This window comes from Astyanax mexicanus, chromosome 1 (assembly GCF_023375975.1).
Source record: "Astyanax mexicanus isolate ESR-SI-001 chromosome 1, AstMex3_surface, whole genome shotgun sequence".
Taxonomy (NCBI): Eukaryota; Metazoa; Chordata; class Actinopteri; order Characiformes; family Acestrorhamphidae; genus Astyanax; species Astyanax mexicanus.
The window spans coordinates 32512117-32537962 of NC_064408.1; the positions used below are offsets into that span (position 1 = coordinate 32512117).

General features: G+C 40.0%; 1 protein-coding gene across 4 annotated transcripts in view; it reads left to right on the forward strand.

Moving 5' to 3' along the window:
* Positions 1-24159, forward strand: part of LOC103032213 (spectrin beta chain, non-erythrocytic 1) — a 171780-nt gene extending 147621 nt beyond the window's left edge. For 2 of the 4 annotated variants that reach the window (XM_049476451.1, XM_049476452.1), the window contains 30 exons: positions 322-716; positions 1869-1973; positions 2369-2527; positions 2775-2986; positions 4077-4214; positions 4381-4600; positions 4853-5206; positions 5348-5530; positions 5829-6031; positions 6627-6717; positions 6891-7037; positions 7314-7577; positions 7759-7983; positions 8272-8361; positions 9106-9375; positions 10392-10522; positions 10646-10850; positions 11947-12324; positions 12892-13136; positions 14244-14382; positions 14479-14563; positions 15118-15314; positions 15815-15933; positions 17117-17192; positions 17651-17752; positions 19819-19833; positions 20202-20377; positions 20704-20877; positions 21015-21057; positions 22050-24159. In XM_049476451.1, coding sequence (XP_049332408.1) covers positions 322-716; positions 1869-1973; positions 2369-2527; positions 2775-2986; positions 4077-4214; positions 4381-4600; positions 4853-5206; positions 5348-5530; positions 5829-6031; positions 6627-6717; positions 6891-7037; positions 7314-7577; positions 7759-7983; positions 8272-8361; positions 9106-9375; positions 10392-10522; positions 10646-10850; positions 11947-12324; positions 12892-13136; positions 14244-14382; positions 14479-14563; positions 15118-15314; positions 15815-15933; positions 17117-17192; positions 17651-17752; positions 19819-19833; positions 20202-20377; positions 20704-20877; positions 21015-21057; positions 22050-22268 — 5360 coding nt within the window. In that variant the 3' untranslated portion in view covers positions 22269-24159. The remainder of the gene's footprint in view (positions 1-321; positions 717-1868; positions 1974-2368; positions 2528-2774; positions 2987-4076; positions 4215-4380; positions 4601-4852; positions 5207-5347; positions 5531-5828; positions 6032-6626; positions 6718-6890; positions 7038-7313; positions 7578-7758; positions 7984-8271; positions 8362-9105; positions 9376-10391; positions 10523-10645; positions 10851-11946; positions 12325-12891; positions 13137-14243; positions 14383-14478; positions 14564-15117; positions 15315-15814; positions 15934-17116; positions 17193-17650; positions 17753-19818; positions 19834-20201; positions 20378-20703; positions 20878-21014; positions 21058-22049) is intronic. The other 2 variants (XM_007261017.4, XM_007261020.4) reach the window with 2 other exon arrangements.
* Positions 24160-25846: the final 1687 nt, after the last annotated feature.

The following is a 25846-nucleotide window of genomic DNA, read 5'->3' on the forward strand; positions in this document are numbered from 1 at the left end:
TAACATCACAAAAAACAATGATTTCAAAGCTGATATTTTGCTCATTATTATGTATGGACTAGTTAAAGAAGCATTTTGAGTCTGACGTGAATATAAAAAAGTTATTATAGTTTCAGACAGGCTGTGTAGAAACTCTGCTAAATGAAAATTCTTCTTAAAAAAACGTAGAAAAAATATTTAGTCACCAAATGTGTACTGTGTGTACAATACACAGGTTTCTTTGCTGTAAATATGAAAAAACACTTATGCATTATTAGTTAAAAAAAAAGTTATGACTGACTCTCATATTCCTTTCCTCTCTCCCTCTCTCCGATGCTCTAGCCTATAAGCCGTGTGAACCAGCTCTGGTGGAGGAGAAGGTGTCGCTGCTGGGTAAGACTTACGATGAGCTGGGGCACTTGGCGGGTGAGCGACGGGTGAAACTGGAGGACTCTCGTCGGCTGTGGCAGTTCCTGTGGGAGCTGGGCGAGGAGGCGGCGTGGATTCGAGAGCAGGAGCAGATCCTGTCCAGTGGAGACTCTGGCCGCGACCTTTCCTCTGCCCTCCACCTGCTGTCCAAACACGAGGCCTTCAGAGACGAGATGGCTGCTCGCTACGGCCCGCTGAGCAACAGCATCGCCTCGGGAGAGCAGCTGGTGCAGGAGGGACACTTCGGAGCACCGGAGGTGACCGAGAGGATCAAAGACATCAGAGCACAGTGGAGTCATTTGGAGGAGGTGAGGAATGGAGGAAGTGGCAGGGCAACATGTGGATTGAGGAATGAATTGACTGTCAGTTACGCTGTTTGATTAATGGGTTTAGCTGCACAGTTCAGTTGACTTTGATTATGATTATTTTGAAAAATTTATAGGGCTAACAGTATGATGAACAGCTGATTATAATGATTATATGCACCCCAATACAAAACAATGCCACTATTCTAGGGAGGCTTACCACATGTGTTTTTAGGAAGTGTAGGAAATGTAGGTTCCCATTCAGTCAATCTAAAGCATGTGTGCAGCTGATGAGACATCAAAACCGTTTGTCTGTTGTTTGTAGTGTATGTACTTTTAAATTATTGAAAAAATTCAATCAATCAATCAATCAATCAAAGGGATGCACTGATGTGGTAATTCTGAGCCATTGCCAATATCTGATACACATGTATATATCTGCCGATGTCGATATACATATTATTCACACACTTACAGAGAGACTAGACACCTAGATAACGTCGAAAAAAAACGTAACATTTAACATTATTAGCATTATGCCTTGGATTTTGGCTTTCAACCAACTGTATGCAAACAATAAAAATTAAAGGTGTTTTCTGAGAAATTAGTTTTCACATTTTTTGGTTTGGTTTTATTTAGCTAACTAGTTTCTACATAGACTGAACAGGTTAAATAAAACAATAGATCTTTTGAAACTAATAAATGCTTAAATCAGTGTATTTTAAAGTAGGGTGGCCAGTGTCAGGCCAGTTGTAGAAGACCAGGCAGTATCATGTATTTCTTTTCCAGCATACAATAAATATGTCAGCAAGTATCACTTTGCAATTTCGTGCATTTCTACATTCTACTATTATTTTTGTAGACAAACTGCAAGGCTGTGTGCTAGTTTTTTTTAAACACATGTTTTAGTAATTTTTGTGGTTCATACTAAGTAAATAGGAATGGTGTCTAATTACTGAGTATTTAATGTAATTCATGAGGTGAGTTCCTCTGTTACTGAAAGAGCTGTTTAAATAGTAATGCTGTTTAGACCTCTTTTTATATATATTCTTTTCAACAGTCATTTAAATGAATGAATAAAGAAAAGGTCAGTTTTTGTGAAAAGTTTATATTTTTTCTTTGTCATTTAAATTCTTATAAACTCTCTCCTTCTAGGCATCCAAGTTGCGTGAGCAGCTTCTGAAGGAGTCCGTGGCTCTGCACCAGTTTCAGACTGATGCTAATGACATGGAGGCCTGGATCCTGGAGACACTTAGACAGGTAACCTGCTATAAATGCTCAACACTGCTATTGCTGCTACCATAAGAAATAAATATGCTGTTCTGTATCTATTGATTAAGGGTCACAAGCTAAACTACACTGTTAAAATACAAAAATAAATGCTTACATAAATCTTATTTATAATCTGGAGTGATACAAGTTTGAGCAACATGGAAGCAATAATAAATGTTACATCATCAGTGTTTGTAATAGTGTCAAAGAAGCAAAAGTAGCAAAAAGGAGAAATTGGTTTGTCTGATTCTGTAACAACTATAATGATGAAACTGTAATATCACTTTCGGTAATATATATGAATATTTACCATGTCTAAGGTGCAGGAGTGAGGTAGCTGGCACATGTTTTGGTAACTGTGGAGTATCTGTGTGTTCTGGCAGGTATCAAGTCAGGAGGTTGGCCATGATGAATTCTCCACGCAGACTTTGGCACGGAAACAGAGGGAGGTGGAGGAGGAGATCCAGAGCCATCGTTCACTCATAGACTCGCTGCACGAGCAGGCTGAAACACTGCCCGCTGCTTATGCCCAGTCACCAGAGGTAAACACACACATACACACACACTGAGGAGCATGTTTACTGATCATTGATCCTGTCGGTCGTTGTTATGTAACTTACATGGGGTCATGCTCAAAAGTGTATTCTTTACACAGATCAAACCATGTGTAATAAAAAAAAGTTATGTGTCAAGTCTTGTCATCAAATTATGTTGTAAATATGCCATTAATACAGTAAGTCATCATGTTCTTCGTGTGTGTATTTATTTATCACTCTTTCTCTGTCTCAGGTGGAGGGGCGCCTGCCTGCGATTGAGCAGCGCTATGAAGAGCTGGAGACTTTATCATCAGCACGGCGGCAGGCCTTGGAGGGAGCACTCGCGCTCTACCGCATGTTTAGTGAGGCAGGAGCCTGCCAGCTGTGGATTGGTGAGAAGGAGCAGTGGCTGCACAACATGGAAATCCCCTCCAAACTGGAAGACCTGGAGGTGGTCCAACAAAGGTGAGGAAAGAAAAAAGGGATGGATCAATAAAACCTTTTCTTTATTAATGCTTCTCATAGTACAAAGACATTTAGTACACTAGAGCTGGGACGACTAGAGCTGGGACGACTGTGTCCCAAACTGCACAGTACAATAATAAATAGTGTGTTACAAATAGTGCATCACAATAGAAATGCATTAAGTGCAAATGTAGTAAATAAAGTATAAAAGAATGTGGTTTGGGATACAAGCATGGATTTTTCCTTAGAGCCATCTGCGCTACAACTGCTATAGACAAGCTCTTGAAGTATAAGCATCCCAGATTGCTTTGTTTCTGTTTACTTTAATGGCCACATATAAGTGAGAGAATAGCTTAAACTAACATCACAATTACCACTGATTACCTTAACTACATTTTACTGTTCCAGTTTTACAAAGTTTTACTAAGCCTAGTCTTGGAAATCATTTTAAAAGGAGATTTTCCATTGAAAGAAAAATATAGTTGAATGAACATCTGTTGAACTTGATGTTTGAATTTCCTAGTTCCACAGAAGTATTATACAGTTTATTAGCACTTCTAACTGTTTGTGTCTTGTTAAATCAGTCATACATGCAGTACTTTCACACTTCTATAGATATGTTTTCTTGCTGTTTAAATGCACAAAATACTGCTTAATGCATTATCAACTCGTTATCTATCACTATCAATGACAGCTTACAATGATGGCTGATATCTAAATAATGGAATGCAGTACACTCGTCGTAACATAATTTCCAGCTCTGGTATCTGAGGTAAATGGAATGCAGCATCAATCCTTGACTGATAAATCCACTCATTTAGTTTGAGGTTAGTGTATGTCGGGAATAGTGACTTAAAATGCATACTGTCATTAGATTAACTGACTAATCTAAAAAATGTCCATTTAATCAATACAAAAAAATAATATGTGATCACATAGACAATCACATTGTTAAAACATTTATAGGCTTTCAAAGTGTTGCAGTAATAAGAAATAAGTCTATCATCCAATGTTTTGGTTGTTAAAGCTGCAGGTTTTGAATGGGTTATGTGTTAAATTGTTTGTTAAATTTTCTTGTGTTGTTTTGCAGGTTCGAGACTCTGGAGCCTGAGATGAATAATCTGGGCTCTCGCATTACTGATGTTAATCAGGTGTCTGAGCAGCTGCTTAAATCAGACAACCGCAACAAAGAGCAAATCAACCAGACTCAGGATCAACTCAACAACAGGTATACTTAAATACACACGCTAATGCAGAGTAAGTGCTGTATGTTTAGTACATGGTCTGTAGTTGTGTCTGCAATATCAGAGCATGATCAGTCGTTGTTGGGTATAAATTATAATCCTACATTCTAAATTGAGTCATTAAAACCTGTAACTACTTTTTCTGTACAGGTGGAGTGAGTTCAAGCGTGTGGCGGATGAGAGGAAGCAGGCTCTGGAGTCTGCTCTGAACATTCAGAACTATCACCTGGAGTGTAATGAGATCCAGAGCTGGATGAAGGAGAAAACTAAAGTCATTGAATCCACCCAGAGCCTGGGCAACGACCTGGCTGGAGTCATGGCCCTGCAGCGCAAACTCACCGGCATGGAGAGGGACCTGGAGGCTATACAGGTACACACACACACACGTTCACACCAGCATGGAGAAGGGACACACACATACACACAGACACGTTTACACTAGCATAAAGAGAGGGACCTGGAGGCTATAAGGGTACACAAAGAGTTTTACATGCATGCATGCATACAATGAGAAAACTAGTAGAGTGAAAAGCGTACTCAAACATAATTAAAGCACATGGAAAATAATGGTGATATAAAAATAAAAAAGTAATGTATTAACATCCACTCTCTTTTCCTACAGGGTAAACTAGGGGGGCTGCGCTCCGAGGCTGAGAAACTGGCTTCAGAGCATCCCGAGCAGGCGGGAGAGATCCGTGCGCGGCTAGAGGAGATTCAGGAGGTATGGGAGGAGCTGCGCTCCACCATGAAGCGCCGCGAAGAGTCCCTTGGCGAAGCCTCCAAATTACAAGGCTTCCTGAGGGATCTGGACGACTTCCAGGCCTGGTTGTCCCGCACCCAGACTGCCGTGGCCTCCGAGGACACGCCCACCTCACTGGCTGAGGCTGAGCGGCTTCTGGCCCAGCACGAGGCCATCAAGAACGAGGTGGACAATTACCGGGAGGACTACGAGAAGATGAGGGCCACTGGAGCCGAGGTAAGCTAAATACATGCATTCATACATACAGGTTACATACAAACTAAAACTTGACTAAAGATCACACAAAGGTTTTGTACAAGACCATGCCCGTTTGCAGTATTTACTTTAACTGTGTCTCATTCATGTGTGTCTGCGCAGGTGACCCAAGGCCAGACCGATGCTCAGTACATGTTCCTAGCACAGCGGCTACAGGCTCTGGACACAGGATGGCACGAGCTGCGCAGGATGTGGGAGAGCAGGCACTGCTTGTTGGCTCAGGCCTTTGACTTCCAGACATTCCTCCGGGACGCCAAGCAGGCAGAGGGCTTCCTCAACAGCCAGGTCAGACACAGAAATGAACAGATATGAGTGAGAGGTCATGGAATGTGGTCTTTTGACTAGGTGGTCTTTTGACATTGCTCAACAATCATGTGAACGATGGAACCAATTTTTTTCCTTTTTTTTTTATTAGCCAGCAAATCATACGCGTCAATAAATGCTACAAAACTCAAAAGAAAAGATTTAATAAAGAACCCCAGCATGGTCTCTTATACAAACTATTCATTTTTCTTCACCTGGACTCAAAATCTAAACCTAATCCTGTGACTTGTGTTAACTATCATGATTGTTCCTTTTGTAGGAGTATGTGTTATCACACACTGAGATGCCCAACAGTCTGCAGGGAGCTGTGGAGGCCATAAAGAAGCATGAAGACTTCCTCACAACCATGGAAGCCAGTGAGGAAAAGATCAACGGGGTAGTGGAGTCTGGACGACGCCTCGTATCTGATGGGAACGCCAACGCAGACAAGATCCAGGAGAAGGCTGACTCCATTCAGGAGAGGTAATTTAAAGTCAAATTTCTATAACACTGTCCCTCAAGTGGACATAAATATAAAGGTATAACTTTTAAGGGTTTGACAAAGTTGATAAAGCAAAATGTGCCTGGATATTTTATATTCTTCTCCTTCGATTTTCTTATTTTTCAGGGAATCAAACGCCTGTTTTTGTCTTAACATCATGATAGAATTTTTTTCCCTGCATGTTTTTTTTCAATCAAACATAATGATGATACTAATACCCTAATAAGACTTAAGACCCAACTAACCACATGGGGTATTACAGTGACCATTTGCAAAACCTGTGCAACCACCTGAGACACCATACAATCACTTTGCATAATATTGTAACTGCCTAGCAACCACCTAGAAACACCATTAAGCTCTTTTTTTTTTTTTTTTTGCTCTTAATTTACAATGTTTTAACTTTTCTATGAAAAAAATATATAAAACTGCAGTAAGACAATTACATAAATAGAACATATATAACATAATATAAATTATATGGATTTCAAGCATTACCAGAACATTGCCCTTTAGACCTGGTGGTGCTGATGTCAGTTTGGATACATATCTATAATTGCTCTCTCTTCCCACTAGACACCAGAAGAACAAACAGGCAGCTAATGATCTTCTGACCAAACTGAAGGACAACAGGGAGCTCCAGCACTTCCTTCAAGATGGACAAGAGGTATAAACACTGGACACCATCAATATGAGAGAGGGTGGTCTTTTAATAGCTTTTCTTTAATATACAGCAGCTCTATTATATGTGCATAGAAAAAAATCATTAATATAAATCATTATTTATTCTAACAATTCTCATCTTGTATGTCCTTTTTCTCTCTCTTTCTCTCTCGGTAGCTGACTCTGTGGATTAATGAGAAGATGTTGACAGCTCAGGACATGTCATATGATGAGGCCAGAAACCTGCACAGCAAGTGGCAGAAACACCAGGCTTTCATGGCTGAACTGGCCTCCAATAAAGACTGGCTGGACAAAATCGACAAGGTACACGTATACATAAACACTCATCACAATTGTGTAAAAAAAATAATGATATACCTTTTTGCTGTAACAAAAACAGTAGTACTGTCCATAGAGTTAGAATTAAAAAGGGATGACCAGTTTGCTGTCAACAAAAGACACTTTTAAAGGGAGGGTTTGATTGCTCATTGCCCCTATATATACAATGTAATCAATTAGCTAAGACATGTTAATACATAGACTTGCTTACTCTCTCTCTTTTTCTCCCTTTCTGTTTCTTACTCACTATCTCACTCTCAGGAGGGTCAGGCCCTGGTGGTTGAGAAGCCTGAGCTAGAGGAGACTGTGTCCGAGACTCTGCAAGGTTTGCAGAAGCAGTGGGAAGAGCTGGAGAACACCACTCAGACCAAAGCCCAGTGTCTGTTTGATGCTAATCGTGCCGAGCTGTTCACCCAGAGCTGCTCAGCGCTGGACTCGTGGCTCCAGAACATCTCCTCCCTGCTGCAGAGCGATGACTTTGGCAAGGACCTGACCAGTGTCAACATATTGCTCAAGAAACATCAGGTATGCTGGCCTGATACAGGCACACTGCTAAAAAAATGAGGTTTAAATTTTTTTTTTCTCTAATCTTCAAATGGGGTTTAGATTTCATATAACACTGTAGGCCATTTGAGTGGAAACATACTGTGCTGTGATCATTAATGGTAGAAGTAACATGGATTTTGCTTCTGCTTATGTGTTTTAGATGCTGGAGCATCAGATGGAGGTGCGGGAGAAGGAGGTGCAGTCTCTGCAGTCTCAGGCACTTGCTCTGGCTCAGGAGGATGCTGGGGTAATGGAGGTGGATGGTCAGCAGCGCAGAGTGGCTGACAGCTTCACGCAACTGCAGGAGCCGCTCAACCAGAGACGCCAGCAGCTGCTCGCCTCCAAAGAAGCACACCAGTTCAACCGGGACCTGGAGGACGAAATAGTAAGATATTTATAATCCCTGTCAGATTGTAATCGTAGACAATAAGTATTCCCTTTTACGGAAAATCTACATTCAAAAGTCTGTGTAGTTGAATACACTGTGCCTTAGCCCTGTCTGGTAAACTGCACCTTAATGTTTTTTTATTGTGTGTTTTAATAGATGTTTGCACTTGTCTTAGTACTTCTCTTGTTAAATATTCTCTTGCATTTACCCCAGTCATTCAAATGCAGTTTATTTTTACTGAGTTTGCAGAATAACTAACTCCGTTCTTTTGCTTCTCTTTGTCAGTTGTGGGTGAAAGAGAGAATGCCTTTGGCTACATCCACAGATCATGGCAAAGATCTGCCTAGTGTACAGCTTCTCATCAAAAAGAATCAGGTAAGAAACCCATTATACAGACAAAATGATTACCTTGTTTTTGTATGAACAACAGCAGTTTCTCATAGAAAGTTTTAAACCTAAATATTTTCCTTTTTTGACCTGAACAGATTTTTTGAGCTGGATAAGTTGATATTAAAATTAAAATAACTACTCTTTATTTGAACTGAAATATACACAGAATGTTTGGCATAAAAATCCTTTAGCTGAAATTAAGTATTATTCTATTATTCTATAATATTCTTACTTAAATACTAGTTCATTTTTTTTGTTCACAACCAACCAATCAATCATATTTATAATACAATTATAAAAACACAATGTGTAAAAAAAAAAACACAGTATGCACAAAAAATCATTGTAGATATTTCTTTAATCTGTGTTATGCCTAAACCCTGATTTCTAGACTTCTGATTGATGTACACTTTTTCTAAAACTCAGATTTCATGTACATGATGTGTTTTTAAGCCATGTCAAGTTTCCCCAGCTCTGAAGGATCTTCATATATTCTTTCTACTTACTAACTGTGGAATGGTAAAGCAAGTGTACAGATCTGAGAGTCTGCATAGAACAAACTAAGATGAATATTTCTAACACCTGTGTCTGTAAAGATGAACCAGAATCACACAATCATATCGTTAATATTTTTACTTTAATTGGCAGGAGGCTGCTTGCTGGCAGTCCCATACTCAGCTCCCATATTGTCCCCCATATTTTAACACTCTTCCCGCTATCTATCCTCAGACCCTGCAGAAGGAGATACAGGGACATCAGCCCCGCATCGATGACATCCAGGCTCACGGGCGCAGCATGGACGGTGAGCGGCGGGCGGATTTGGACGGGCGTCTGTCCGAGCTCGGAGAGGAGTGGTCCCGGTTCATCTCAGAGACTGACAAGAGGCACAGCCGCTTAGCGGAGGCTAACAGAGCACAGCAGTTCTACACAGACGCAGCAGAGGCTGAGGCCTGGATGGGCGAGCAGGAGCTGCACATGATGTCTGAAGAGAAGGCCAAGGTGTGCATGCATGTTTTATACACATTATAACATAGAACACATATCACGATGTTGAAAGTGACAAGTTTTACAAGTTTCATTTAAAAGATTGAAATGGTAAAGAAGTTCTAACTGAGTCTAAATTCAAAGTCTAGAGTCTAGAGTCAAAGTTGAAACAGTGCAACAAAAGGCTGGAAAAGTAAGTGGTACTAATTAAAAAAACTCACATCTAGGTATAAAACCTGGGTAAACCTCTGCTTCTAGGGATGTCCCAATCACATATTTTTGCTTGATTTTGAGTATCTGCCAATACCAAGTCCCGATCCGATACTTTTGCAATGCAGTAAAAAAAAAAAGGAAGAACACATCCAAGTTGTCTCCTTAGGTGTTTAATACTCATTTTTAATTATTATTGAAACAACAGTATTAAAACCGCCAATTTTTAGCATAACATATAACATGTGCTAAAAACCCTTTTCCATTTAAATACGCGTCTTTCCTTAAATGAAGGCTAACAAAAAAAAAAAAACACAAATTTGAGTGATATGACGGATAAGTCACTGTCAGTGCGTGTAGCAGAGTCTATAGTGAACTCGTTGAGTAACACTGTAACATTTACATTTTTGACAAATGAGTAATCTGGATCTTTTCCACCCGATTAAGATCTTTTTTTCTTTAAAAAACGTGATCGGCCTCGTTTTTTAATCACATGATCGGATCAACTCTTCTTTTATACCCAGCTATCTTGGTAAGTTGCAGATTGCTCTAATTGCAGCTGTTTTCTTTATTATCACCTAATTTTCCAGACTTTTGTTCGCCCATCCCATCTTTGAAATTGGGGTTGTATTTTTTACTTTTGCTTCTTGTAAAGTATTTAAAAATCTCAATGCAAGACAAGCAGACTGCTTTAATATTTGCAAAGCGTTTATTAGAATTGATTTAGGTGGAAGTAAAGATTTCTGTCGATGTTTATATACATTTTTCTTAGCTTATGAAAAGACAGAGTTAATATTGTTTTATTACTGTAACTATTCTAGGATGAGCAGAGTGCTCTAGTGATGGTGAAGAAGCATCAGATCCTGGAGCAGGCACTGGAGGACTATGCCCAGACCATCCACCAGCTGGCCAACAGCAGCAGACTCATGGTGAACAGTGAACATCCTGAGAGGTGAGGAGCTGATTCTGGGATGCGCTTTATCGCTTACGAACCCACAGTGCAATGATGGGCGGTCTTGCCGACAAGATCAAGATATGTGAACACCGAGCTTTCCTGTCTGTGTTTGTGTGTCAGTGAGCGGATCACGCTGCGCCAGGCTCAGGTGGATAAGCTGTACGCAGGGCTGAAGGACCTGGCTGAGGAGAGGCGAGGCAGGCTGCAGGAGAGGCTGAGGCTGACTCAGCTGAAGAGAGAGGTGGATGATCTGGAACAGTGGATTGCAGAGAGGGAAGTCGTCGCCGGCTCGCATGAACTTGGACAGGACTACGAGCATGTGACTGTACGTCAGAGTGTACTGATATTATCCAGTGATATTATCCATTACATTACCTTAAATTACATTATATTAGATTGCATTTAGCGGACAGATTTTTTCAAAGCAAATTAGAAATGTTGTGGTACATTAGAAGTAAAGGACATAAAGTAAAACATTTAGCAGGGCCTGAAGGAGGCCAAACGGGTAATATTTGGATAGATGAAGGAGGAGGAGCAGGAAATGAGGTTGGAAGTAGTTAGTTTGTTAGAGGTGTTAGGAGAGTGAGTGCTTTTTGAAGAGCTCAGTTTTTAGGAGGTTCTTGAAGGTAGCGACGAAAGCTCTTGCCCTGGGGTGGATTATGTATGAGAACAGTCCACAGTCTGAATTGCTTTGTGTGAATGATTGGCAAAGCGTAAGGGCTATAAATTTTATATGAGGGGCAGCCGGTAGTCAGAGGATCTCAGTAAGTAGTGGGGTGTCATGTGCCTTGTTTTGGTTGATTGAAGACCAGGCGTGTTTATTTGAAATGTGGTTGTAAAGTGGTTGAAATCCTCCTCTAATAAATAGGTCTACCACTGGTGATTATTTGTTATTGCCCACTTGTAATTATAGTTCATATGCAGCTCTTAAATTAGCTATACTCTACCTTCTTATTCAGATTCTCCTGTTCCACCTTAAATGGTGCAGCAGCCTCAGATGCCAAAATGCATCCTTCTGTACCATTTTAGGTGAAATTGGAAATTAAGGCATAATACTTTTTTATGTCACCCTATCCCTCAATCCCAAGAAAAATCCAGACACTCTACCTCTTTTTGTGCAAAACCGAGGGGTAGGGCTAAGGGAAATCCCAAAGAGCATAATTTGTCTACCTTTCTCTGGAAGTATAGAATGACCCTCCCTCTTCCCAATCACTCAGCATGTTGTTAGCCAGTGTAAGCTGATGTGGTTCACAGAACTTCACTGCAAACATAACAGGATAGTGGGAGTTCCAGCTAGGGGATGGGAATTAGAAATAATTAAATTGGAGAAAAAAAATTGGATTAATACTGAACGTACAAAACATTACGCACTATAGAAAATCAATATGAATAATTTTTTTTTTCCTCTTTATTTCATTAAGATGCTGCGCGATAAGTTCCGGGAGTTTGCTCGGGACACCAGCGCCATTGGTCAGGAGCGAGTGGACGCAGTGAACGCTCAGGCAGATGAGCTGATTGAGTCGGGTCACCCGGAGAACGCCAGTGTGGCTGAATGGAAGGATGGCTTAAACGAGGCGTGGGCAGACCTGCTGGAGCTGATGGACACGCGCACGCAGATGCTGGCTGCCTCCTATGAGCTGCACCGCTTCCACCAAGACGCCCGTGAGGCCCTGGGGAGAGTAAAGGAGAAGAAAGAAGCTCTGGCTGGAGCCGAGCTGGGCAGAGACCTCAACACAGTCCAGCACCTCCACCGCCAACACACTGCCTACGAGCATGACGTACATGCACTTAGTGGACAGGTGTGTGTGTGTATGTTTTTGTGTGTGTACGTGCACATGCATGTGAGAATAAATTGTCACTGTCTTGTCTAAGACTTAGACATCAATTAGTAGTCAATCACCCATAACATATTTAATGTTTGAAGTTAATTTTACAATGACAAGGCCAGTATCACTGTTATTTACAAATCTGAACAAAGGCATCGTGAAAATTTAGTTGCCATGGTAGCTGCTTTAGTTTGTAACTACATCATATGGAGAAAAAAATTGGGACACATTATTGGCCTTTTTTTTTTTTTAGAGTAGTTCCTAGATTTGTGTTTATCTGCTTTGCTTCGGAGAGTTATTTTCTATAGGCAACACTAAACAAGCAGTGTGTGTGCGCGTGTGCTATATATATTAATTAGAAGGGATGACCACGCGTTTGCAAGTATAGTGCACATACACAATCTGGTAGTTATGCATCACAATGCTTTCATATAACATTGTTGCATATTGCAGACTATTCCAGTTCAGGATCTATACATTTCCATTACCTGCTCTTCTCTTCTATCTATACCTAAAAAACTGAACTGTTTTGCCTCTCAGGTGACGCAAGTGCAGGACGATGCAGCTCGTCTACAGAAAGCATATGCTGGAGAGAAAGCTGAGGACATCCACCGGCATGAGCGTGCCGTTACCGAGGCCTGGGAGGGCCTGCTGGCTGCCACTCAGTCTAGGAGGCTGCTCCTTTTGGACACTGTGGAAAAGTTCCGCTTCTTCAACATGGTCCGTGATTTGATGCTGTGGATGGACGGAATTAATTTACAGATACAGTCCCACGACAGCCCAAGGTGTGTCTGAATAGACATTAGCATCTACACACACACACACAAAATTATGCAACTACGTGGAGCCTACATTGAGTAATTTCTGGGCTATTGAGGGCAACCACAGTAGAAATTTAAAAAAGAAATTGTACATGTACAGGCCACACCTGACTATAAGCTGGAGTTGTCCACGTTATATAACATATTACATGATTTACACAGAAATATGTAAAAAAAAAAATTAAATTTAATTAAATAGGCTAAATTAAATTAAATAGCAGTACTGTATGAATACGATAGCCTACCATGAAAAGTCACAAGAGTAAAGTCGTAATATTAAAAGGGAAATATAGATTAATTACCTGGGCTGCCAGTTTAAAAGCTAAACGATAAAGATAAAATTTGGCCACAGATAAAAATCGAGTTAAAATCACACAGTGTACGCCTGGCTGAACTGAAACAACAGAACATTAAAAAGCAGCAGGTTAGAAATGTAGCTAACTGATGGTAATCACAGCAGCCCTGTAAGAGGTCATGATCTGAAAATGCTCCTTTCCCTCAGAGGTACGCCAGGTGTACACTGTGCACAGTTAAGCAAAGCTATGCACTTTCTCAACATTTTGCAAGTCCTGCTGAACAAAATGCCTGTACACAGAAAGAGCTCTGCCTACGGGCAGCGTGAGCCCCTGTGTCACGGCATGTCAGTCTGGGCATATGAATCGCAGGCGTTGTTCTTAGTTAAGGTAGTTTGTTAAAGTGAATAACATTGCTGAAAATCTAAGTCCAGTGTTTGTTAGCAGTCTTTTCAAAGTGAATAAACTCTCAGTCTTTAGTGTCTTTGAATATTTGCTTCACAAAATCTACACTGAACTGCATTGCATGATACTATGTTATACTAAGGGGAAAAGTTGTAAACATGGCTGCCAACAGTCATCTCTGTGTATTTTGTGTTTACAGACATAAGTAGGTCAGAACTTAATAAGAATCCAAGTTTAGTGGTGGTTAACAACATTCGCCAGTCATTTCCTGTTAACACACATGAAGTAAAACAGAAAAACAGACCCTCTCACAGGTCCTTTAGAAACCTGCACTCATGCCTCCTCACTAACGATTGCTGTTTGTGTGTTACAGAGATGTGTCGTCAGCTGGGCTGGTCATTGCGAACCATCAGGACATTAAAGCTGAGATTGAAACCAGAGCTGGCAGCTTCACCGCCTGCACTGACATGGGAAACTCCCTTCTCAATAACAACCACTACGCTTCAGATGAGGTACAAGAACATTCATGTCAGCATGCCCATACACAAATGTGTGCTCTCTGACCATGTGAAATTGTCTCACACTCCTGGTGTCTGCTTCTGTTTTAGATTCGGGAGAAACTGGAACAGCTTAAAGCAAAGAGAGATGAAATTAAACAGAAATGGCAGGACAAAATGGATCACCTACAGATCGGTGTGTAGATTTGATTTAGTGCATTCCTTGTGTGTTTACATTTGCGTTCTCATATTCATTTTCATACATTAACATTTTCATATGCAAATGTTTTTTTTATATAGCAACCACAACAACTAAACAATATTAATTTGACTGGAATTGATGTAGAACCCATTGAAAAAGCACACAAATAGTGGTCCAGCAGTGGTCTAAAGCGCTGCCACTATGATCGGTCGATCACCGGTTCGAATCCTGTTCATGTAGCTTACCATCAGCTGCCAGAGCCCTGAGAGAGCACAATCGGCCTTGCTTTCTCTGGGTGGGCAGATGGCGCTGTTTCCCCCACATCACTCCAGAGGGTGATGTCCGCAGCACAAGCCGTCTGTGAGCTGATGTATCAGAGACATGTGCAAGTCTTCACCCTCTTAGTGTTGGAGCATCACTAGTGATAGGAGGAGTCCTAATGAGTGGGTTGGGTCTTTGGCCGTGTAAACTGGGGAGAAAATGGGAAAAAAATTTGAAATTAAATTATGAATTAAATAATTACTGTTGTTTTTTCCTTTGTGTTCTAGTTCTGGAGGTGCTTCAGTTTGGCAGGGATGCATCAGTAGCAGAGTCGTGGTTGGCTGGTCAGGAGCCTCTGGTGCGGGCAGCAGAACTGGGCTCGAATGTGGACGAGGTGGAGAGTCTGATCAAACGACACGAAGCGTTTGAGAAACTTGCCGCGGGCTGGGAGGACCGATTTGTACTACTGGAGAAACTAACTACGGTACGCTATGCACTGTTGCTGTTGCTGCTGAAGTGAAACTTTATCTCTGATTATAATCAGAACATGATCTTATCCTTTCATACATGTTCATGTAGCAAGGTTTTATTTAAAGCACATTTTAAGCGCATTCTGTTGGTATATTGCTCATGAAGTGTTCAAATGTAAAACTGTTGCAGACACAAGGTGTTGTAATGGCAGTGACTATATACCATACAAATTCCAACCACACTGTCAATCACAAAGTGATTAAAAAACTTACTATCTGATCGATTGTGAAAATTATGGATGATGAATCTGTTTTAGGGGCTTGAATGTTTGATATCCAATACTACAATCCAATATAATTTTTCTTTATGGTTAGTTCAACAGTGATTTAATGTCTTGTACAATTATTAATTCTTAAATAACCAGCAGAAATACAGTATTAAATAATATAAATATTGTAGAAGATCCAGTAATATTGTATTTATTTATTTTTTCTTTTCTTGCACACTCTTTAGCTGGAAGAGCACGAGATTCAGAGACTAAAGGAAGAGGAAGAGAGAGCGCGGAGACCACCAACACCTCCCCCTGCAGAGGAGGTGGTACAGTCTGAGGCTGAACATGAGTCAGCAGCCAGGTAAAAGAAGGATTGATCCATGTTAGACATGCAGGTCGAACAGACAGGATGCAGTTTTATAATAAAGAATTACCTAGAAGAGTGAAAGTGCCTCTGAAAGAAAGCATAAACACTACTGTATTTCTCACACTACATAGCGCACCGTATTATAAGGCACACTATCAATTAACGTCTATTTTCTGGTCTATTTTCATACTTATATATATAAGGTGCACTAAATTATAAGGAGCATTTTAAGAGACACTATAAGGAACTTCTAACTCAACAGGTTTCACCACTGGGTGGTGGTGGGGGGTAGCTAACTGAGTTAAGTAAAGCTAAGCTAAGTAAACAAAAGTGTAATAAAAAAAAGACTTTCTTTTAGTCAAACAAGTGCTGCCTATTAATCTTAGATTAATTAAAAATTTGATTTCTCTCCTGAAAACTGTTTATTTGGGTGAGTAAAGTGTTTCTATCTATTTACAGTAAGCTTAGATTTACTATTTTCTCCAGCACTAAGGCTAGAGCATTACCATTAGCAGCTAACCGCTAGTGTCTGACAGTGCTGCACCGAGGAACCCTGAGTGTTCTGGTAAGCCAGGGCGATATTAGCTAGCACTTCGACCCACAAAGCTTATTTTAACACGATAAATGCGCAGGCTACTGGCTGTAATACTCACCTCTAAATGGCTAAAGAGCTAGCGCTTAGCACTGTTAGCGAGTAATGCTAATGCTGCTCCAGCAGTGCTATCCGGGATTAGCAGCAGTCTACAGGCAAAGTCTAACCTCTGAACGGGGAAATAGCGGTAAGCAGCTAATGCTAATGCTACTCCCAGCCTCGGTGCTGGAGAACTGAACTGAAACTCCTGTATAATGCTGTACTTCAGCAGAGTGGCTTTACTGCTCCTTACAACCTGACTGGTAAAATTCATACATAAGACACTTCGGATTAAAAAGCGCAATGACGATTTTTGGGAAAATTAAAAGAATTTAAAGTGTGCCTTATAGTGCAAAAATAACAATATTTATTATTTGTATATTGCCTATTTTTCTGTACATGTCATATAGTATGTAGTGTACATACTATTGGACACACTATACACTTGAGTGCGCTAAAAAGACTAGATAAACCTGTTAGATGGGATGTCTCTCTCTCTCTCTCTCTCTTCACATTTTTCTCATTTTCTTTCATTTTCCTTTTCAGGACTAGTTTGGACCAGACCACACTGAACCAGTCAGTGTCTGTTAATGGTGTGCACAGTGACCAGGACACATCACAGGTAGGGCACCTGTATAATATGTGTGTTTTGTCTTGTGTATTAAAAGCTGCTGATATCTCTACAGATTGGCTTTACATCATTTTCCTCCTGTAAACACTCGCTGTCACACTGCAGTCCTCACAAGTCTGAAGAACGTGAAACACATTTGAGTGTCCCACGTGTTGAAAAATCATCCTGTTGCGTGTTCAGTGCTGTTTCTTCATTCCTCTGAATGTTGTCTTGTGAATATAAATGTTTTAAACCTAATGAATGGAGTGGGCGAGAGTGTATGTATGTGTGTGTGTGAGAGTGTGTAAAAGAGAGCACAAGAGAGAGAGAGAGAAGAATGAATCTAACACCTCAGTTTTTGGAGTACGAGTCTCAGTGTCAGCATATTTTTATGTGTCTGGAACATGTTACGTCTCGCACACTCACACTCGTACACACTAACATACTCTTGTCACATCTCTTACCTGCAGTCTTTATCCGTCTCAGTATCTGAACTGCCGAATCCGGAACCTAAACCACTTTCTAAACCGGTTTCTAAGCCTGTGCCAAAACCCTACAAGGCACAGCAGCGTGTGAGTACTAACCCCTTTAGAGCTATGCTAACCTTTAGCTCTAGCCTCGCACCATTGCTGCCCTCCCTCATCGCTGCCTGCGCTTAGCTAACACAGCTGCCTAGCAAACCAGTGGCTGCGGTTTTCCACTTGGCCTGCTAGAGGGCTCCAAAACCACCCCTGTGGCATCCACAGCTTTCCATGTTTTGCTGTTTTGCTGCAAAAGCGCTGTATCTGTAAACTAGAACGTTCTTCTGCTCCTGTCAGTTTTAATGTGCGTAACTTTTCTTGTGTAGTGCTTTTGTCCTGTTCAGTGTTTAGTCTAAAAAACAGTAATTATTATTTTTTAGTTTAGATCGATATACAGCTCTGGAGAAAGTTAAGAACTTTAGTTTCTGAATCAGTTTCTCTGATTTTGCTATTTATAGGTTTATGTTAGAATAAAATGAACAATGTTGTTTTATTCTATAAACTGCAGACAATATTTTTTCCAAATTCCAAATAAAATATTGTCATTTAGAGCATGTATGTGCAGAAAAGGAGAAATGACTGAAATAACAAAAAAGATGCAGAGCTTTCAGACCTCAAATAATGCAAAGAAAACAAGTTTATATTCATAAAGTTTTAACTGTTCAGAAATCAATATTTGGTGGAAGAATAACTGATGTTTAATTCCTGTTTTCATGCATCTTGGCATGTTCTCCTCCACCAGTCTCACACACTGCTTTTGGATAACTTTATGCCACTCCTGCTGCAAAAATTCAAGCAGTTCAGCTTGATTTGATGGCTTGTGATCATCCATCTTCCTCTTGATTATATATATCCAGGTAAAATCAAAGAAACTCAATATTTTTAAGTGGTCTCTTTTTGTTTTCCAGAGCTGTATATGCAGCTAGTTAGATGTCAAGGGCTTTCCTAGTCCAAGTCCTGGAGTAGTCAACCAATCACACACCCACCCACCCTACCTACCTAACTGCCTACCTACCTACCTACCTGTAAACCCACCTCTCAAAAAGGACAAAATGATCACAATAATGAGGATAAAATATTACTAACTTAACTTCACTGTAAAGGCAAAACCAAACCTGAATCATTATGATTATGGATCCTCCTATACCTTTTCCTTTATTTTCCTCATATATATTAATTATTTTGTTTATCTAGTCATTTAACTTTCATGTTAACCTCCATCTCAAAATGCCTGAATCTGAAAGAATTCCCTGTGGCTGCTTTTAATGTTCCATGTGTGTCCCAGCTTTCCCTCGTCGACCCGCTCTGTTTCGTCATATAACACTCAAATGTTCCATTCATTCCCTAAAATTCATCACTGCATTCCCCTATGGTGTTACAGTTATTGTATGTTTATGTGATCGTCTGGTCTTGTGTCTTTTGTGTGTTTGTACAACATTTAAGAATATCAGACTGCTAGGTTAATAGATTTAATTTTGATGATATTTACAAAATAATGAATATTTATTTTGGGAAAAATTGTAGGATGTTTTTTTTTACTTCAGCTTGATTGTACTTTTAATTTTCTCCACATTTCACAAATTTAGCAGGCAACAAATTAACTACAACTAGTTAGCTACTTTGTTTTAAGTTTTGTTTTTATATTTTGTATCGTTTATAGATTAAAAATATAAAAATATATAAAAAACATAATGCAGTTGTTTTCCTGGTCCCTGTGTCACTACCTGTTAACTACCCAAAGTAATTAAGCTATTTAAGGTAAGTAATTAAGCTCATTTAAGGTAAGCTACTGGTTTAGTTTAAGTAGCCAGTAGCCAAATACAAGGGAGTGAAGTTACTGTTAACCTCAGCTTGCCCAGAAAAGTAGTGTTGCAAAATATAATTTACACTTTATGACTGTTGGCTAAAACCCAGGAGCAAGAAATGACAATGGTCTATATTATTGCTGTAATTTAAAAGAACCTAATTTACTAAAGTAACAACATTATTTACTCTTATGTATTTAGTTTTCGGTGTTAATATTTTTGTTGTGTTCATGTGATGTGTATATATTTTAAATTCTAATATTTTGTGCAATTGATTCAAATGCATTTCTCTTTTTGGACTAAATGTTGCAGTACCGACCTGAAAAGGTTAATATAATACATTTGTTTTTCTTTTTTATTTGTATTTTTTTTGTAATCCAATAGTTTTGTCCCATGTCTTGTTTCTTTGTAGCTTTGATGTCTGTTTCTTGAGTTTAACTGTCTTAGACACCAAGAGTTTATATACCAAGCTATAGTGTATACCATCATACCCTAACCCAAACATGTAGCATGTTTGCAGTGATATTTAGCAGTTTTTTTTTAAATACTGTTGGCCATAAAACCACAGTTGAGTATTATTAGAGATGTTATTCAGGCCATAGTTCCTACTAAATATATGTCTACTCAGACGTCTAATGCATTCAGTGATCTAGTGACTGTGTCTCTGACTGTATTCGTGCTGTTTGGGTGTTTAGGGGTCAGAGTCGGAGTCCGTGAACGGGCCGGGCCGGGACAGTGGACTGGACACAGCATCACGGCACGACCCTTCAGCTACACTGCCGGGCAGAGTGGATCCCTCCACAGAAGCCATGGAGGGCATGCTATGCAGAAAGCATGAGATGGAGAGCCACGCAAAGAAAGCAGCAAACAGGTACAGAAAATGGGGTCAGGAAGCTAGTTTTTTTTTTTTTTTTGCCATTTTTAAATCCATGGGTGAAAGTAGTGAGAGAGAAAGAACATTTAAGAGTTAGTGTTTGAGACACTTTTAACACTGGAGAGTTGGAAAAACAATGGTGGGACAGGGGGGACAAACAAGACTACAGATACCACAGCAATGTTCCATAAACACTATAGTTCCCACAGTTCCATGCAAATCTAAAAGCTTACGGTTTCAGATTTCCAGATGGCATGCACACTTTTGAACATTTCTAATGTCATGCATGCTTCCTTCCTCTCTCTCTTTTTCTGTCTCTGTAGGTCATGGCAGAATGTGTACTGTGTGTTGAGGAAGGGAAGTCTGGGTTTCTATAAGGACAATAAGAGCGCCTCCAATGGAATCCCCTACCATGGAGAAGTTCCCATCAGCCTCAACGAGGCCACCTGCGAGGTCGCCCATGACTACAAGAAGAGGAAGAATGTCTTCAAACTGAGGTGAGAGAGGAGTGAGAAAAATGGAGAGAGATTCTGCATAACATGAGTTTTCCTATATTAATAAACAGAGCAGAGCACATCAGGGGCCACAATGGAAACTGTCCTGAGTAACATTTTTCCTGCTGCTGTTTTCTCAGGCTGGGAGATGGAAAAGAGTTCCTGTTCCAGGCCAAGGATGAGGTGAGTAGCTTTCCACCCTGAGACTCAAACTTTCAGCAGGAAACATCAGGCCGGGGAGTCCTTCTGGAGCTTCTGGAACTAAAACTGCAATAAACACAATCAAGCCACACCTCTTTTATTCCTGCTACACTGTTCAATGTATCAACTCAGCCGAGCATATATATATATATAGGAGCACTTCTTAATTCTTAGTTCTATAATGACAGACCATAATTCTCTGTTTTTCACTGATGCTCATTGACGCATCAACCAGAAATACTCTGCAAACAGCATCATGTGGGCATTGGTGATGGATTTAAGGATAACCAACGCAAACTGTGCGCCAACAGATGAGCTTCTGTCTCAGGCACAGCTATGAAATGAGGATAATAAAGTATGCAGAGAAACAAAAGTGCCAAGTGCTTCTATTTAGTCAGTGGCGCTAATAAGACAATGAGTGTAGAAACAAAGAGGTGGTCATAATAACATTGTGACTTGGCTGTGTACTGTTTATTTAAAGCTCCTCTAGGTAGGATTGAGATTTTGTGCTCGTGGGCTCCCCCAACACTTGTAGAGTGTAATAAATGTTTCAGGCGGATTAGTTTCTCTTTCTCGTTTTCTGGCTTTCACAGACATATTCGGTCTCTTTCCAGCTTCTGCCAGAGTGTCTGTATGTTCGCTTGTAAAGAATAAACCAGTAGTCCTTGTAGAACTGTTAGAACTAAAGGTTGGAAAGCAGGTCACAGTTCTCGCGAGTGTTGGTCGCGTCCGCCTCGGAAAACTTACAGAGTCTGGTTTGAGCTCAGAGGAGCTCCGGCACAGACACGAGAGCACCGCTATTCCTCCTATTACACCTCAATACAGCGCTGCAGTGAGTTTCAAGCTGTAATTTTACTTTTTTTAAAAGATAGAACAATCAAGGAAATCCTACCTAGTGGGGCTTTAACAAAAAAAGTACATTATGAATAACATTTAATTTAATATACATTATTCTCTCTCTCTGTTTTTCTCAGGCTGAGATGAGTTCATGGATTCGGTCCATCCACTCCTCCATGCCCTCGAGTGGCCCCGGCGACCGTTCGCCGGGTGGTCAGCGGGGTCTGAGCCGGGCGATGACCATGCCACCGATCTCGCCCAGCTCGGGAGAGGCCGGGGGAGTCACCATGCGCAACAAAGAGGGCAAAGAGAAAGATCGCGAGAAGCGCTTCAGCTTCTTCGGCAAGAAGAAATAAAACAGGAGCACACGGTACAGAAAAGGGAGGAGCGAAGCATCGGTCAGCCAACACTTAAAACACGAACTGAAACTGTCCGAGAAAAACGGGAGGAGGACAGCGGCCTCTACTGTCACATAGCTCGACATTTTTACTTCCACTCTCCTTTTCTTCAATTCATTTTCATCATCTCTCTCTCTCTCTGTGTCTCACTCAGTGCCATACAGGAGAAACTACTGCTCTGTATTCACCTCCTAGCTCTGTTAACGACTCCAGCCAATAGGAGGTGGCTTTGTTATTGTGTCAGTGACCAGTGAGACCCCTGCTGATTGGACTTGTTTTATTTTTTTTCTCTCCAAAAGGGAAACAAGTGGCATAGAAATCGTTCCATTAGCGGATGCAGCATATTCTAACTCATCCACTCCTATTGTTTTAATCCCACTCGTATTCCCACTCCAATTCTGAGTTCTGACCTTGGGGCTGTAATGCAGTGATTCCAAAGTTTATCAGTTTTATTTCTTCATTATTGATCACTTTTTTCTTATCACTCTCTGTTTATTTGAGTTTCTCTCTGAAGGACCAGAATCACATTTTTTTTTTTTTTTTTTTTTTTTGGCATTGATGTTCTTGTTACCAGTAATATATCTGTTGTTATTATTATTTATCTATTTGCGGTTTTTGAGGATGAGAAAGTAATATTTAATGAAAATATAAGTATAGCTAGCTGTTGAGTCCTGTTTTAGATAGAGGTTTAAATAAATAAAAAAACACACAACAATGAAGCGTTTCACACTCTTCTAGGACCCAAGTATGAGGAGTTCCAGGACCAGTCTAGAATTTGCTTCAGAAATCAGCTGATAGTTGATGAGATTTCTTTTGTAGAATTGACAGCACATGAGGTATTTTTTTTTCTTTTGCTTTTGGGTTTGACAGATTCACTTAATACTTAAAAAAAAGAGTTTTAACTTTTAGATTTTTTTTGTTTTTTTGAAAGTGTGCAGGGAATAACAAAGGTACTTAGTCTGCAAATTCAACTTCTATTTATGGTGGGTTTATTTCTCTTGTTTTCCATTTAACACCTGTTTTATGCATTTCCAAAAAAGGGTTTTAAAGTTCTGAATGTTGAGGTTCTTCTATTCTTTCTTGTTTCTTTACTTCTTCTTTATTCTTGCACCGGAGATGACGACGCAGTTTGTGCTTTAGTTAGGAGTTGATGAGTTTTGTTGTGGATTAGACTTTGGCTTTATTTCAATTTAAAGGCAGAACTTGAGTGCTATTTCTGACCAAACAAACATACTCACACACCTTTACACACAGATATAGTTAACATGCAACAAAGTTGTTTTTTCTTTCTTTTTTTCTCTCTCTTTTTTGGATTTATATCGGTTTGATTTGGGATATGTAGTTCACTATAGAGACCTTGCTTTGCACGTTTCCTCCTGGTTAATCCTCACCAGTTACACAAACACACGTACACTCACAAACAAGCATACGTACATACACACAGTTTTCTGTCACTTACCCACCCCCTGCCCCCTCTTGACACACACACACCAAACCTGCTTCAGAAGCACTGAGCCCTGTTATGCTGTCTTTGCCAGAATGTGTATTTTGGAGGTGTGTGTGTGTATGTGTGAATATATCTGTGTGTTTGTGTGTGCAAATGTGAAACAAGAAACACTGGATGAGAAACTAAACTACTGCTATTTTTTTCTAATGTGGACCAAATCTGCAGATCGGCTTCATGACAACACTCAGTACACACTTCTTATTAATAAATCTCCTGAAATGAGGATCCTCTTTAGTTGGTACACTATTGGAGTTCCACCATGTAAAGCTATTCAGGAAGGTTGGGGTCAGGACGTGATGCATCCTGATAAGATTTTTGAAGCTATTTTTGCATTTGTACACAGAAAAGCATGGTGTCTTTGTTCCCCATTTAACTGGTGTAGCATGAAAACAGTATTTTTGTAGAAGGTCAGAAGGTCGTTCACTCATTGGCCTGATAATAATGATTGTCAGTGAGCTTGCCTTGGTGTATTTGTGAATTTAAATGTACAAGGCGGCCGTAAAAAACGCTCGTTTCTTTTTGGATTTCTTTTTATTTTTTTCTCAATGTTGTACGATGAAGCCCCTTCCTCCGAGGGGATGGAGTATCTAACTGTGAACGTTCTGCATTGAAAGTAGTTTCGTCACATGCAGGAGGATGAAATGACCAGAAAGAAATGCCCCCCCGCCCCCATGTTTAACTTTTTTTTTTCTATTCTTATTCTTTTTATTGACAAACTGAAAGACAGAAAGTTGCCCTCATTTTCATTGGTCTTTTTTTTGTGTTCTTCCTTTATGAAGCATGGCGATTTTTGGCGTTTGCATAACCCGAAGCTTGTAGTTCTAGGTATTTGTGTCTGTTACGTGTGTAGGTTGTATCTGGCTACAATAAATTGAATGTCAGCTCTGAGCAATACAAGCAATACCCTCAGAGCTCTCTGCCAAATGAATATACATGCACACACAAACCTACACATACATACTGGTCTGCAAATAGTTAATGGGTTCCATTTAGAGGGGAGGATAGGTCACCCTGAGAAGCATGGCCAATTGTCCAATGGGCCTCAGCCTCAAGCCTACATACAATACAGTAAATAATAGTAAATCTGTAGCACTTGAATAATAGCTGATATTATAATTAGCTTTAGGACTTTAAGGACTTTAATTCACACTGACGCTTATAGAAGCTCAGAGAGAATTGAACTTGAATGAATAACCAGTATGAATCGCAGTGGGCCTGCTGCTGTCGGTAGTTACACAAACCTGGATTCTTACCAGGGCCAAAGGCCTGAATGTCCTGCTATTACTATTACTATTATTATTATTATTATTATTATTATTATTATTATTATTATTGGTCTTTGGGTTTAAGGTTATTCTTCAGCAGGTCAGCTGGACCTGGTCATTTTAAGAGCCATTAGCAAGCATGCTAATGTTGCTAACAATAAATGGAAGCTAATAGCCTCCAGTTAGCATGATGTCATTTTTATATTGCTATTGTGCAGCTTGTGGCTTTCATACATCGTCAGCATAAATTCACATTTTGGACTGCACTATTCTAACCTATTCAAATGGTTAATTACAGCATCAACTTAAAGTATATCACCCCCACTCTCACTATCTCTATCTCTCTCTCTCTCTCTCTCTCCCCCCCTCTCTCTTGTTTTCACTTGTTCACTCTTATTTCTGCCAGAGTTGGGAGTCTAATGGTTAGGTTTACATGGTCTGTTAGATATCTGTATGTGTGTCTATGAGAAACGAGTGCACACTCACTGTGTGTGCATGATGTCATTTTAAATCATCTGGTGAAGAACAGTGTGGGGCCATCAATGCATTCAGAAGAAAAAAAATCAACACAATCCATTATTAAACAATCATCCTAGTATTTGAGGGACTTTAGCAACAGAAGGAAGGCCTATACTTTAGTGTAGTGTTTGACCAAAAAAAAAGGATAATGAGAAGGTTTTGTTTTTTTTCTCTCATTTTTCTTTTTTAATTTTTTTCTTCCTCATATCTGCTGGCAAAGGTTTGCAATATATGAATGTGTCTAT